General features: G+C 44.4%; 1 protein-coding gene across 3 annotated transcripts in view; it reads left to right on the plus strand.

Annotated features, from left to right (window-relative positions):
- Nucleotides 1-15,344, plus strand: part of Fgf12 (fibroblast growth factor 12) — a 536,407-nt gene that overhangs the window by 265,619 nt on the left and 255,444 nt on the right. The window contains exon 1 of one of the 3 annotated variants that reach the window (XM_075967614.1): nucleotides 9,758-11,358. The exons of the other annotated variants lie outside the window; for them this stretch is intronic. Within the exon in view, the coding sequence (XP_075823729.1) occupies nucleotides 11,160-11,358 (199 nt within the window). The 5' untranslated portion in view covers nucleotides 9,758-11,159. Of the gene's footprint in view, nucleotides 1-9,757; nucleotides 11,359-15,344 lie in introns of those variants that run through there. 3 annotated transcript variants of the gene reach the window in all.

Raw genomic sequence — 15,344 nt, forward strand, 5'->3', positions numbered from 1 at the left:
AAATTACATTGGGATGATCAAAGGTAGAATACGTATACTACCATCTACTAAATGTGTGACTTCCCGGTACTTCTCCTGCCCTTTAAGCCTCTTTTTTTGCATCTAAAAATTTGGCATTTTAAAGGGTCACACTGTATCTTACTGTGTGGTTGTGGACATTGAATGAAAAAAATCCCTTTCATTCTAAACGGTGATGTGTTAGACATATTAAGTTTTGCTAGCCTTTATACGACAAAGCCAAAGATGTGACCACTAACTGATAAATTAACCTTACATCACGGGATCGCTACTTGCAGAACAAGGGAGTTGGGCTATATTTCTGCTTGCCATCAGGATCTATGCCACCGGAAGTATGCCGTGTCTTTCTCAGACATCAGTTTCATCCTCTTGGAAATGAAAGCATTGGCCCAGATGATTCTAACGGGTCTTTCTATCCCAGTTCTTACGTTTGGTCGTTCTACATGAATCACTGTCATGAAAAAAAAATCTCTTCTGTTTGCTGCCTGAATGATCCCAAGTAGCAGAAAGTTTGTCATTTGCCCAGGCATTCTTAATAGGCAAATAGCCTCTATGCTTCGAAAAGCCAGCTCTCAGGGCTCAATGCGTTACTCCTGAGCTGCTCCTCTAGGCTCATGCTTACACAGTAGCTCCATGGGATTGAACACTCTGAAAGAAAAATCACAGGTTGGCATTTTAAGGATACTGGCAGTACAATTTTAAAAAAACAACAACTCACATACATTTTCTCGACTTTAGGAGAAATGATTAGCAAAGCCTTAAACACTCAATTACAATGATTATGTAACTGGGGGCTCTCTGACAAAGAAGAAAATCAGTATGACACACACTGAGGGCTTGATTGTACTTCAGAAGCAGGATGTCTTGTCCCCAATTTTGAGAGAAGGGAAGTGAGAGATTCTGTAGCATTACAGGGATCAGTTAAGATTAGAAACTCATAGGAATTATTAGCACTAAGGTTCACCTAAGATGAACATGAGTCTGTAACAGGACAATGTGTTCTCCCAATGTCTTTGTTGAGGTTCTTTACATGAGGTTTTCCTAGCTACATCTTTTCATTTTCATATAGGGACAAAAAGTGCCATAAGCTATAACCATCATGGTTGACACCAGCAGTTCCAGAACACTTTGGGGGCGGGCACAAAGAGACAAGAAAGGGTGGAGGTCTCAGATCTGTGTCCTTCCATCGTGGTCCTTCCCTTGACGAGCTATATCAAATCTTTTCCCTCACCCATTTGTTTGGTCATTAGTAATAACTGTCCAGCTCAAAGACAAGAACAATTTAATTTGCTATCCTGGAAGTGCTTGGGTAAATACAAAGGAATCCACCCCAAGTTGTTTTGCTTAAGGGAAGTGGTACCGGTAAGCATTTCAGGTCAGTGGTCCTAGGATTTTGGAGAGGAAGAATTAAGCAACCATCTGGATAGTCTCACTTTGGGTTTAAAAAAATGGACTTTATAGAGAGGGAAAAGTTATCCAAGCTTCTATTTAGACAGCGCCTGAGTGAAAATTCTGCTAAAACTAGGAATGAGTCCAATTATAATCAACTTTCTGCTGACTTTTCTTAACTATAAAACAATTTTTCTTTGGATATGAATTATTGTGGAATTGGTCATCAGTGACTTTGATTATGTACATATATGTATAACTCTCATTAAAAATTTTACAATTAAAATTTCAAACAAAAATCTTTGTTTGCCACCCCTTTCCTCTTACAGTGGGAACAGCTTTATCCTGTCTATTCTATCTCCAAAGAGAACAAAATATCTCATTATTTCTGTCACCACTGCCACTATCTCTAGTAGGGTACCTTAGAGTATACATGTTCCTTGTCCTTTAGAATCCCAAATTAACTATCGCCCTCGACTCCAAGACTCTTATTGTGGGGCTTCAATTATAAGGACCGGCAATTTTTTTCCATTAGTCATCTTATAGGCAAGTGAGCTGATGTAGGGAGGTTAATTGAGCCTTCTGATCCCTAGGCCTATGTCAAGGACTATACTGTAGTTTTCTAAGACGAAATTTCTGTCTCCTTGCAAAGGAATATGGTCAGTATGGGAAGCACCCTTCCTGTATTTGCTATGTTTTTGTGGTTTTGCATGCTTCAAATTAGTAAACATAAATCTTCTCTGAAATTATATAAAGACTCCTGAAGATAATACAGTAATGCTGAGATCAAGTGTTTTTGTTTTGTTTTGTTTTTTTCTCCTCCTAAACTGTAATTGTGGAGTATTTCCCAGCAAGGATCAACTTCCATGATATCAAGTGTGATGGGGAGCCTATCCTAAGTATTATCATTGACATTTTTTTTATTGGCAACATGAAAGGGAGCTGAGCAGCAATGTTACTATAAGACTTCCTGAAGGCTGAGCAGTAATGTTACTATAAGACTTCCTGAAGGCTGAGCACAGAGTATTTTGAAAACAACCATATAACTTGAAGCTATCAAATCTCAGGAGTCACAAGGGAATTTTTTTTCACAGTTTCTGTCTGTTTCTGTATAGAAGACGACTCAGCCCTTGATAGATAATCTTGAACGTGGGACAATCTCAAAATCCAGTTACAAGGGCTCATGCCGCCCCGTCTTCCTTGAGCTTTTGGTATGTCTTCATAAACACAGACCTCCTTGTTATCTGATTTCTGAAACTAACTTCTTATTTATGTGGGTATCAACCATTTATTTCTCTAGAATGGTGGGGTTTATCTAGGGTTTATTCAAACGACATTCTTAGAAAATGGAAAGTATGAGGAACCCCACTTTCATCAGCAGTGTACTTCTGTGTAGGATAACCACAGATTAAGTAATGCTATCAGGGGATAAAGGTGGTACTACTGCTACTGATAAAAAGCTTTTCCATGTGTTTTCTTCAGGATAAAATTTAACTACCCCTCTTCATCTTGTACATTAATATTTAAAGCCACATTTAGTCAATACACTTGCAAGTAGCTATAATACTCAAAATACTCTACAAGGGGTTTATAGTGACAAAACTGTTAATTCAATTCTTGCCCCCAAATTCTACATTTAATCATATCTAGAGAGCACATTTAAGATGGTTTCCTTTATGGTTTTATTTTTGCACTAGATTCAATTTATCCTGAAGCCGATTTTTAACTCTTGTCTTAGCAAATCATCAAAGTTTCTGATTAAGTCTCTTTTAAAAGCTAGTTCTGCTTCCTTGTTCTACCCTTTTTAAAGAAGGAGATGGGACTGCCAAAAAGTGGAGAAAGGAATACATTTCTCTAGTGCCACAGTGGTTAGCATACTCAACCAAGTGGCAGGCAATTGGCTAGCTTACTTGTAAATAAGTCCCACGTCTTCACTGACTGTAAAATCCAAATGCATCATATGGATGCAAATTGTCATTGGATCCCTTGACAAATTTTTTCTGAACTGTTGGTACATTTTCACAGCCCAGTGCTGTGTGCAACGTAAAGGACCAAACCATGATTTTATTGTGATTTTTGTAGTATATTTTAAGTGTTAGTTATGTGCTATTTCAACTAGATACATTCCCTGGAAATTTGGAAACTAAAATTAGAAATGAGAGCAACTAGAAATGGCCCGTGGAGGAGCAGCTCCGAGATGATGGGTGTCAGTATAAATATTAAAATTATCAAAACATTTTAAAGTCACTTTAGTTGCATTCCGAGACTTCAGATACTGGTTCATCATTGTTCTGACATATTTGCTCCCCTCTCTTATTAATTTATTCCAGTTTTACTATGAACATGGGTGTAGACATGTACATCAGTGTATGTGTGTGCATGTTTCAGAGAGAGACACACGGAAAGAATTGAAAAGATAAATCTAGATATGAAGGATTGTTAGTTAGAGCAGAAATCCGACTCTAGATACCTTTTCAGGCTACTAGATTTTAAGATAGGTTATTCAAGGCAGATAATTTTTAAAGTATTCTGATGAAACAAAATGTCCACTTGGGAATATGGAGGTTACCTTGATTTTCTTTTTTGTTACAAAAAATGAATGTGCCCCCACTTCTCTTTAGGAGACGTATGTATCTATTTGGCTTTAAAGGATACATGAGTGGTAGGATGAGTTTCATATTAGCACTAGAGAGTGAACCTAAGATCTCAAACATACTCAGCATGACTCCTACACTGAGCCACAACCACAAAGCTATTGGGTGCATGAATTAATCCCATCATCTGAGTGTTTGATGAATGTTTTCTATGCATTTCAGACACTGGGAATATCAAAACTGACAGAACCCCATCCTTGTGGCTCACACCCTGTGTAGAGGGACTGGCTCGCGCCAGCGGTGGTATTGTGACACCTCAGTCCACCTGGGAAGGGAGACAGTTATGTGTGTGGATGTGACAGAGCAGTGTGCAGTATTTAAGAACAGCAACGAAGGCAATGGAAACTCCAAAGGATACTCTCCTAGCCAAGACTGGGGAAAATATAAAAATAAATAAAATAAAATAAAACAAACCATCACTTTAGCTTTCCAACTCAGAGGGGGTCACACCCGAACAGGACAGAATGTAGGACGCTTGTGCCCACTCTGCCCACCAAACAGCAATCTCTCGAAAGTGATTTTTAAAACTATGGTAGAGACCTGTGCTTGCAAAGATGCTTGGAATTTCCATTGTTCCCCTCTGTGTGGTTACAATTAGTACAGTGTAGCCATCAAGGCTAGGAGGCCTGAGTGTAACTCCTAGATTTTCATTGTGTGACATTGGGAAGCCATTCCACTAAGTGTTCATTTATGAAATCAGGTTATAATTAACCCCTTCACTTTAGCTGCAAGTTTTTTTGAGTTGTAGTGAGAAAACGTCTGGAAGAATAGTGTTCAACAGAAAATAACAGTAGCTGGGAACTTTAGTTAGAAGTTTCTTTAGTCTTGGTGAGAAAACACATGAAAGATTAGTGTTCAACATTAAATAACAAGGGTAGCCAAGTATTGAGGCGCACACCTTTAATTCCAACACTCGAGAGGTAGAACCAGGTCGATCTCTTAGTTCAAGGCCAGCCTGGTCTACAAAGTGAATTCTAGGACAACCAGGGCTACACAGAGAAACCCTGTCTCAAAAAAAAAAAAAAAGGATAGATGGGGGTAACAGAAGTGGCAATTATATTCTTAAATGTGAAATTCATTGCATGTTTATACTTGTTAATGATGACATTCTATTTTTGTTGGCATACAATATCAAAATCATAATAAAAGAGAACCACTGAAAATGTTGTATTCTACAAACTTTTCAGACACTAATCTGTGTGTCCTAAGTTAAGCAACTTGACCTCTCTGTGTCTGGTTTCTTCATTATGATAAGCCCACCTTAGAGGACTGTCGCATCTCTGTGATGCGCTTAGAGGTATTCAAGACACTTAGACCTAATATTTCTCATCAAAACGGATGTAATTCAAAACTTGAACATTTCTCTTTTTAAGCAGCAAAGACATTCGTCTTTGTCTGTCATAAATAGAAATCAGGCCTCTCCTTTCCTGTCTTGAAAGATGTCCAGAATAGACATGCATATACACAGGGTGATTCCATTGTTGAACTGTTGAATAAAAAAATAACAAAACAAGAATGAACTTGCTACAGAAAGAAATTCACAAATGATTAGACAGTACTTGTTTACATTGCTTCAGCCAGCCTTCTTTAATTGACCCTCTGAGAGGGTGAAGCTGCTTCAAGTACTGGGACCGTTCAAGACAGACGGTTGGAGACAAGTTTGCCTACCTTGCAAGCCTGCTGTGGTCAAGACCAGCTTGCCTATGTTCCTGAACTTTGAGTTAAAGGATTAATCTCCCAGAAGGATGGTGGACGTAGAGAGGTGGGCCTTCTTGTGCTTCCAGCAGACAAGGACAATGACAGTATTTTACTGATGAGCATTATGCCTGTCATTGCAAGTTTAATCACCCACTTCATGTAGCTTTCCGGTCTCCATTAAATACCTTATGCACCGGAGTGAGTGATGATGTGTGTGACTCTCAGAATCAGTGTTCTGCAAGGTCTGCATGTTAGAGCAGGGACTTGATCAGACGGATAGGTAAAGGACAGCATTCTCTTTCTTACACTGCACATCACTGTCACCATCTTTGGTATTCCGTGACCTTGCTTAGAGCTGTGAGGGTGGATCTCATTCACCAGTGCTGCAGCTGTCGCACAGAGAGCTGATCCAGTAGCTTACTGTAAAGAGATGATAAACCAGCACTCAGGAGGCAGAGGCAGGCACGTCTCTGAGTTCAAGGCCAACCTGGTCTACAGAGACGAGTTCTAGGACACCCAGGGCTACATAAAGAAACCCTGACTTGAAAAACCGAAATGGAAAAAAAAAAGAAAGAAAGAAAAGTTCAATGTACACTTTACATTAAAGCATAGACTTCAAGTTTGTTGGTGGCAAGGGAATTGTAGAAGCGTATGTAATTCCCTTGGGTTACTGACACCGCATCTTGAATACCAGGTGTACTCAATACCATGTTTAAAATGGATGTGTGAGGTAATCCTACTTTGATTTGGGAGTTGGAAGATTTGGTCTGTGAGCAAGCCAAAGACAATTAAATCTCTCTATGTTTTTTTTTTTTAATTTTAAAATATGGAGATGACTAATACTGTCTATATTTTGTTTGACTGGAGGTAAGAGATATAAATACAACTATGTAAGAATTCTTCTGATGTGTATTTGGCAACTTTCTCCAAACTAAAACTTTTCCTACTCATGATGTCTTTAAAACTAGAAAGGGACATTCTTCATTTATCCTAGGAAAGATAGCAGAAAAATTGGGATTTGTATAGCTCTGAGATATCTCAACCATCAGCAGGTTGATGTATCTTCTCATCGGTAAAGGCAGAGTTATTGAACATACCCAGAAAAGCATTGGGCAAGGGTTGTAATTCAGTGAAACAGATATAGAAGCCTTGAATTGATTCATAAAAACCTCATTTACATATTTCTTCTGAGTTCAACCTTCATGAACTCAGGACCTAGGTTTTTCAGATTTCTGTGTATCTATTTTTCTCCACTGGGGAAGTGAAGCAGATGGTAGTGCTGACGAAACATTTAAGGACAGAATAGATTTTAAAAAATGCATCAACAGTAGCAGAAGTGCAAGGGAATGCCATGTCTTTGTCATTCATTGACACCCAAACACCCCATTCTTTTTAATAGAGATCCAAGACAGGGCTAATGTATCTCTCAGAGACCTGACGTTGAAAAGATATTTAGTCTTTACATCCTATAATAACAACATGTCAAGACGGGAGGACTTCAACTAGCAGGAGCTGATTCCTCCTTTCTTCCTCTACAACTTTTCTTTGCTTCTAGGTGTATTTCCACAGCCTATTAAAGAGTAAAGATTTGAGAAGACATGTCTTTTTTTAGTCCTACTTGAAGAAAAAGAGGGGCGGAGGACTGCAGTTTGGGAGGAATGTAACTAATTTTGAGAATCTTGCTGTATTCTTCTAATATTATCTGTATGTATTGCATGTATACGGTACACAGTTATATTTTGAGACATGGAGAAGCTTTTAAGAATTCCAAAGTATATGTTCCAATCATAGAGATTTCTGTTTCATATTCTCAGAGCCTCTCCTTAGGAATTTGCATCTTTATAGCAAACATCTCAGGTGAATCAGAGGCATTCAAAACACCACCATCAACTCTGTCATTCAGTTGGTGTTTCCCTGTTGTCAAAATGCTTACACATGCACATTCTGTTCTGTGAGGTAGATGGGGAAGATTATCTTCATTGTGAGAATGAAAGGGACCAAGTTGAGCTGATTTCCTTAGTTCTTCCTTATAGTCTCTGCCTTCTTGTTCACTCTTGAGATTCCCCTTAGATGACCTTTTGCTGTTGGGGTGTTGATTTGCCAAAGACAGGGTCCTCCCCAAAGCCAGCCAGTACTATCTGTGCCTGCCTTGCTGAAAAAAAATGAGGCAAGCCTTCCTGTAGCCAAGGAAAGAAAATAATAATTTTATTTGTGGACATTGAACATTTTCCTAATTGGCTGTGTTGCCAGTTGATTTCAAGCAATCCCTTCTGTCTTGTCAGATGTACTTTGGAGTGCACATCTTTTTCACCTATCTTGATTGCTGTTGTTCAAATTCCAGGAATGAATCTATCATCCCCAGCCAGCCAAACTGGGGCAGCTGCAATGGTTTCATGCTCTCCCCTCCTCCCATACCGTCCCTCCTTAATACTCCTCTCAACTGTCACACCAGTCTTTGCTTTGCCCACCCAGTAGTCAGGAAGGCCAGACACCTGGTTGGGTTGTCAGATTCACACCTCAGCCCTTCTCATGGCCCAAGTGAATCTCGGGTAGTCCAGCAGATTTGTGCTCATATTTAGACAACCCCTGGGTCCCTCTGAGTTTGGGTCCATTTTCAGCAGGGTGCAGGGCTGGTATTTTCCCCCAACCTCTTGAGAAAACTTCCAGTCTCCATTTGCAGATCACCCTCTGAATGAGGACAGAGTGGTGCTATTTGAAGACCGGTTGGAGAGAAAATGCAAACATGACCAAGGGGCTCTCCCAGACAGACCACAGCCTGAACCAAGGGTGAACACAAGTTTCCAGAATCTCCAATGCTGTGTTTCCTTTGATGCTCCCTACCAGGAGCAGGGCAAGCATTTCTGTAGACAAGCGTGCCCTCCAGTGCTGTTGTTCACTGCCCTTGTTCACATCAATCTAGCATCCCACCTTTATTCACCCTCGAGGCAGGTTGCTCATACTGAGACCTTTCTAGGCACTGAATCTGCTTTGTAGCTTTCCCGACAGAAACAAGAAATCTGGGTTCCAAAGAGGTGGAAACAGTTTGCTGTTCCAAAATGTGGCGGGGGTGCGCGCTCCCGGGGTGGTGGGGGCAACATAGGTGAGCAGGAGGTCATTGCTACTTTCTCCAGTGTTCACTTCCTTCCTTCCTGAAAAATGCTATATATTTTTGGTCATTAGAGAGAGGACAGATTGCATCTTCCTGCTCCTTGCACCATCCTGTCTTTGGCCATCCAGGGTCCTTCAAGGAGCTGGTGGATGTTGTTTTTCTCTTTGAGGGGGAGGGACCGGACACAGCAGACCCAAGCTGCAGTTCCCTCACTCAGCCTCTGAGAATTTCTCATCCAAACCTCAATCACGTAGGATTGCGTAGAGAGGAGAAAAGGGGAGAGACAGAAGACAGAGAGGGGGGAGAACGGTGGTGGGGGGGAGGATAGAGTCTGGGAGCAGAGGGCGCGAGGAAAGGGAGCAGGACCTAAGCGCCACGCTTTCCAGTTCTCCGCCAGCCCAGCCCCCAACTCAGTCCCACTAGGAGGCTTTCCTGCTCTCCAGGAGCCTGGGCAACTCAGGCTCCTAGTCCCACCCGCCGTCTCGGCGGCTGTCGCCTCTGCCGGGAGTTTCCTGCGGAGCTAGCGCTCGGACGGAGATAGCCCGCGGCGGCGCCCAGGAACCTCTGCCAATGAATGGGACTCCGCCCTGAGCGCCCCCTCCCGGTCCAGGGAAGGCGGCGGGGGGCGCCCCGCGCTCCCGCGGCTCCCAGCCGTCCTCGGCGCAGCAAGTTGGGCGAGTTGGTGGCCGTCTTCACCTGCCTCCCTTCCCTGGCCCCTGAATCCGCGCCTGGCCGGGGGAGCCCAGGTGGCGTGCGCGGCCGCCTCCCGCCGTCGCCCAGGGTGGCCTAGGGACCCTGCGTGCGCCCGGGCGCCAGACCATGGTGGGCAGCTGCGACCCGGAGCCGCAGCCGCCGCGAGCCGACGTCGCCCTCAACCAGCCCCCGCCCCACCCGAGCGGACGCGCGGGGGCTCGCAGCGCGCGGTCACTTCCTTCCACGGCCGGGATGGGCAGCGCGGGACCGAACGAGCGGCCCAGCATCGGCCGGGTAACCCCTATCTGAGCTGCGGCCGGGAGCAGCCGACAGCTGGGGCGTCCGAGCCTGGGGTCCGGGCGGCGTGGCGATGACCTGATCCCGAGCCCACCAGGGCGCCCGTCCCTTGCTGCCCGGCTCGCTCGCAGTCTGTGCAGAGACCGGCTCGGTGCGGCGGCCCGGGCGCACGGTGGCGGGGAGCTCCGGTGAAAGGCGTGTGGGTGCCGAGCTGAGGAGGACACCTTCGGCAGCTCTGCCTTTGGAGGGGCTTCTGTAAACTACTGAGTCATTCCAGATTTAGGATTCCCTAAATAATCACCAACTGTGCCCGTCTCGTGCCGGAACGCAGGCAGAGAGAGCAAGAGCTCCCGCTCTCGGGACCCCGCTGATCCCCAGGGTGCTTGGCCCTCGAGGATCTCCCTCCCTCCTGCTAGTCCTCCCCCTCCCTCGTCTCCCGCTTTCTTTGCAGTGCTGCTGGAGGAGAGGCGCACTCACCGCAGCTGGAAACAGCTGCCCCCGCCCCGCGCCCCAACCCCGAGTCTAGCTAACCGCTCCCACTTCTCGCCTCCCTCTTGGAATTCCAGAAGTGGGGAGGCCGGCCGGCCCCTGGAGAACCGCAGCCCGTGCGATGCCTTCCGTAGACCTCACCCAGCCGGGACGGACCTCCTAATCGCCAGAACCGCGGGCCACAGGGAGTTGAATTGCTGCCTTCCTCTCTTCTCTGTCGCGGTTGGTGGCTCATTTTCTAAAGGAACGTTTTATTCACTTTTTAGTATGTTCTTTTCTTTATTGTTTTTTTAAAGCCAGGGGCACGCTTCTCGCCTCGGTCCAGACTCTGCCTTGTAAACGGGTTTTCTATGTATGTATGTGTAGGAATACTTTGGACACCTTACAACGTTTGCGCCTCTCCAACCGGGGCACGGCTTGTTATTTTGGACATCTTTTCCCATTCTCCACTTGGTACCCTGAACGCAGTGTGACCAAACTCCTCACTGCCCTTTGGACGTGGATCGCCTTGAGGGTGCAAGTTTGGGGTACAAACGTCTACTTCGCAAGAAGGCCTGGGACCGCCCCGCCCCCTCCGCCAGCGGTTGGGGAAGTTTACATCTGGATTTTCATACGTTTTGTTGCCACTGCCCAGACTCTGACTAACCTTGTGGGCTCCAGGTTTTCGATACTGCAACCTCCTCAAATATTAGCACTGCCTCCCTGCGCCTGCCCCATCCCTCCAGGCCCTCGAGGTCCTTCCCTCATCCCAGCAGAGCAGGAACCCGAGGGCTCTCTGGAGCCCGGGGTCCGGGGGCCCGCGCTGAGCAGCTATGGCTGCAGCGATAGCCAGCTCCTTGATCCGGCAGAAGCGGCAGGCGAGGGAGTCCAACAGCGACCGGGTGTCAGCCTCCAAGCGCCGCTCCAGCCCCAGCAAAGACGGACGCTCCCTGTGTGAGAGGCATGTCCTCGGGGTGTTCAGCAAAGTGCGCTTCTGCAGCGGCCGCAAGAGGCCAGTGAGGCGGAGACCAGGTCAGTAGCAGCTGGAACAGTGGGCTCCCCAAAGCCTGAAATCCTCCCATCCCCTTTCTTAAAAGCTCCTGGGAATTGCTCATGGAAGGGAATTAGAATTCCTTTCTTCCATGCTGGCCCATCCTCTTTCACCAACCCTGTGTCAGTTAATAGCTTGTCTCTTATTCAAGAAAACACTTTTCTGCTTTCATAAGTCGACAGTTTGACTAGTATGAGGGCCACTTGTATAGATGCTCCTAGGTTCCGAAATCTTGAAATGTCCTGGAGGGCAGTGACTGGTGTGTTCTTAACTCATTTATTTCTTTACTTGTCACCTATTGTTCTGTCTATCCATCCATCCATCCATCCATCCGTCCATCCGTCCATCCGTCCATCCGTCCATCCTTCTATCTATGGAGAACTCTAAGATGAATAAAGTTCTTTATATTCCTCATAACCACATACGGCAGAGGATTAGGCCTTATGCTGGATAGCAGATGAACTTAGTATTATCTCGATTTTCTCTGTCTTCAACAAGCTCATGCTATTTTACCTTTTAAGCCATCACAGTTTACCAATTTTCCATCTTCTCCCGTGTTCGTGTGCTCCTTTCTAATAGGACTTCTTCCCAACCAGTTGATAGTTACCACGGGTTCTTATTATGAACTTTCTGTTCCATTACCAGTCACTGCACACTAACACTTCGGAGTCGCTTTTATGACGTGATATCTGCAGTTTGGCTTCAGAGAGTGTGAAGAAAAGTTGACTTCTCAGACATTTCTATGGCACAGTCTTTCTGAAGCTAAGTCAGGTCCAAATGGTCCCTCATATGCCTCTATTTACCGAAGGAAAACTGAATACTTTCACCGTCACCATAAGCCAGGACAGTGTTACACCTTGAGAGATCAAAAGCACATCTCTAGTTGGTGCTTTCCTCAAGCCTTAGGGTGTGGCCACGGAGACAGTTGTAGTCTACAGCACCCTCAGTGATCATAGCTGAAGGAAGGATGGGGTGAACAGGGTTCCTGGCTGTTGTTGAGTTGACTACCTTATCCTGTTAGCAATTCTGACTCTGGCACTCTCTTGAGTTCCACAAATGAAGTGTGTAAGTTAGATCCAATGTGAGGCTCAGAATAAGTTAAGATGTTGAGTGTGAGCTTTGGGAGGGTGGGTGCTTCGCTTTAGCTTTCATCGATTTTCCCTGACATTCCTCACCCCATTTGTGTCTCATTTTCATATTCTCTGAAGGCCACAAAGCGGCAGATTTCAAGAGTAAACAAAACCGTTGATGGTCCTATCTCAGCAGCTGCCAAAGTCTTTCCTTTTTACATCCTATTAATGTGGCCTCTGCCTTTGGTGAAGTGGAGACTGAAAAGAAAAGCAGAATTATCTCTACATATTGAACATTGCATTTTAAAGGGCAGTATAAATCCTTTGGAACCTTCTTCTCGGGGCTTATGGAATCTGCAAGGGACTTGAAGGCTCTAGACCCAGTGTGACTCACGTCTGCCGACTCTGGAGTGGAGGTCGCACTGTGGTTGGGATACTTGTGTGGTGTTTCTGAGGCGATGCTACTTGACCTTCTCAGCTAACAAGCTAATAGAAGTAATAAGTTGCTCATAACTGTGAATGGATGCGATAAACTCAGTTTGCAGATGTTGATTTGTAGATGAACAGTTACATGACTTTGTGTGTTGGGGGAAAGGATTGTATACTGTTTCCTGAGGTTCTCTCCTTAGTGCCTTATTAGAAAACGGGATTCTCTGGGCTTACTATTTGCTTTGGTGCTCATTTAATCTGCTTCTCTTGTTTACACACTCAGTGTTCATCTTGAGGATCATGGTGACTGACTTGCTTTAGCTAACGGGTCACATGACAACCTAGCAGAAAGACTGTAGCAATTGCTAAGGCATTCCTTAGCAAAAGGACACAAGGAGTGAATTCGTACACCAATGGCTTTGGGTTGTTGCAAAACCTCCTTAACTCTGCAGAAACGGAGGTGTGGGTGTGGAAGAGCTTTTGGGGAAGATGATAGTTGTGCTATTATTGCTACTAACAAAGCCAGATAATTAATGTGTTGATTTTATGTCGGCGACCATGATTCCCATACTGTGGGATGAGACTGTTTGTTGAACTGGCCCCTTCCACACCACACTTCCGCAGAGGCTCCTTCAGTAGATCCAGTGGAAGCCACTCAGCACCAACAGAGGGGAACTGTTTTCTATTTTGTAAGTGCTTTGATGGTGTGGTCACCTAATATATGAGTTCTCGTTCAAAACTGTTCATGCTCCAAGCCAAGTTTTTCTGAATGGCAAACTGAGTCCTACATGCGAAAGTGATGAAGGGGAAAAACTTGCCTTAGGAAGGAGTTTCCACCGTGATCTTCTAGCACTGAGACACACATTCCAGGGACCAGACTTTTAGGAGAGCTCAGCTCAGGCACCGAGCCTAAGCTAGGTGTTTAATGGGCAAGGGCATGGTTGTGGTTCGGATTTCAGGGCAGACACAGTGAACATCTCCCTGTTTCTTTTCTAAACTCACCAAGTTCTAGTCTGGAAAAAAAAGAGCCAAAACCATACAAACACATCGCAAATCTAGACTCATCATGGTACAATGGCTCTGTTTTTAAGCGCCCAGAAATGCAGACTGAAGACATGGAAACTGGCAAGGCAGAGCCTCACAGGGCCGTCGAGTGCACTGTGTTTTGAGAGCACGGTCCCTGGGGCATCGCATGCTGGTGTACTCTGGGACTGCGCACCAGAATCCTGATTTGAAGACATGAGAAATACAAGGGCCATGGCAATTTTTTCAATCTGATACCACACACCTAAAGCATGACAAAATTGAAACTGGAAGTAACTCCACTTCATTTATTTTGGTTTGCTCTATTAGCAGTATAACAGAAAAAATTAGCAGGAGAGGTGGGTGTCTGCTGTCAATTGATGGGAATAATTTTTTTGACTGATAGATATTGGTAGCAGTGGTAGGATTATCCATATTATTTCACAATCACAATGCACAGTGTAGAGGTTACTCAGTGAAGGCTAACAATGGCAATTACAGTTCTGAGACTACCGTCACCTCTAGCCAGCATGAATCACGGAAGTAGAAGAGATAGTGAAAGCCTGAAATCAGCGCAGGTCTTGTTAACAACTTGTTCACTGTGTGGGTTGTAGTTCTTTGAAAAATGAAATGTTAGAGACCCTGAACTGCCGTGCTGTCTGAGTCTATTGGACCATGAAAAAGCCCTTGGAACATTTCTGTTCTCTCACTTCCTAATAGAGAAGTGCGATGGTCATTATCGGAGACATTCCTTTGGTGTGAAGTACCTGTATGAGCCAAACTTGCTGCAGTAGTGGCTGAAATGTGGGCACTGCCTAATTCCCTGCGCTTGGTCTTTTCGTCTGCCCCCCAGACATGGGTTAGTATGTCTGGCTTTTGTTTTCTTTTCAAGAGGCGCCGTCAGTCTCAGGTATTTTCCTCCTGTCTCAATAGACACCGGTAGAAGGCCCTATCAAGACAAGGTGGAATTGCTGCTCTTTGTCAGAGTGGACAAGGTGCTTGGCAGTTGTCCAGGGTCGCTATCATTTTGCAAATGGCGTTCTCTCTGGAAAATACAGAATAACTAGATAAATCTAAATTCTGTGTGATTTAAGTCCAATCTGTACATTTTGCTTTCGTTATTGTTTCCCTGTGTAATTGAGTCCCTTCCCTTAAGCTATTAAACAAAAACACCAACAAGGAAAAAAAAAATCCCTCCCCTAAACCACAAAGAATACTTTCCCTAATGAAAGCCCTTGGTTTTCTACACCATTTCCTTTTTAAAAAACGACGTAGTATGATTACATCTGTAATAAATTAAATCAGAGAAGTGATTGCAATTTTACCACATTTTGTTGATTTTCTTTCTTATTTTTCTGAGCCTTTTTCTTTCTCCCATAAAATTATAGTTGTTTACAATACTTCAGTGTTCTTCCAGCTTCCTTTGGCAGATGTTTAAAATAGCA

This window comes from Microtus pennsylvanicus, chromosome 1 (assembly GCF_037038515.1).
Source record: "Microtus pennsylvanicus isolate mMicPen1 chromosome 1, mMicPen1.hap1, whole genome shotgun sequence".
Classification (NCBI taxonomy): Eukaryota; Metazoa; Chordata; class Mammalia; order Rodentia; family Cricetidae; genus Microtus; species Microtus pennsylvanicus.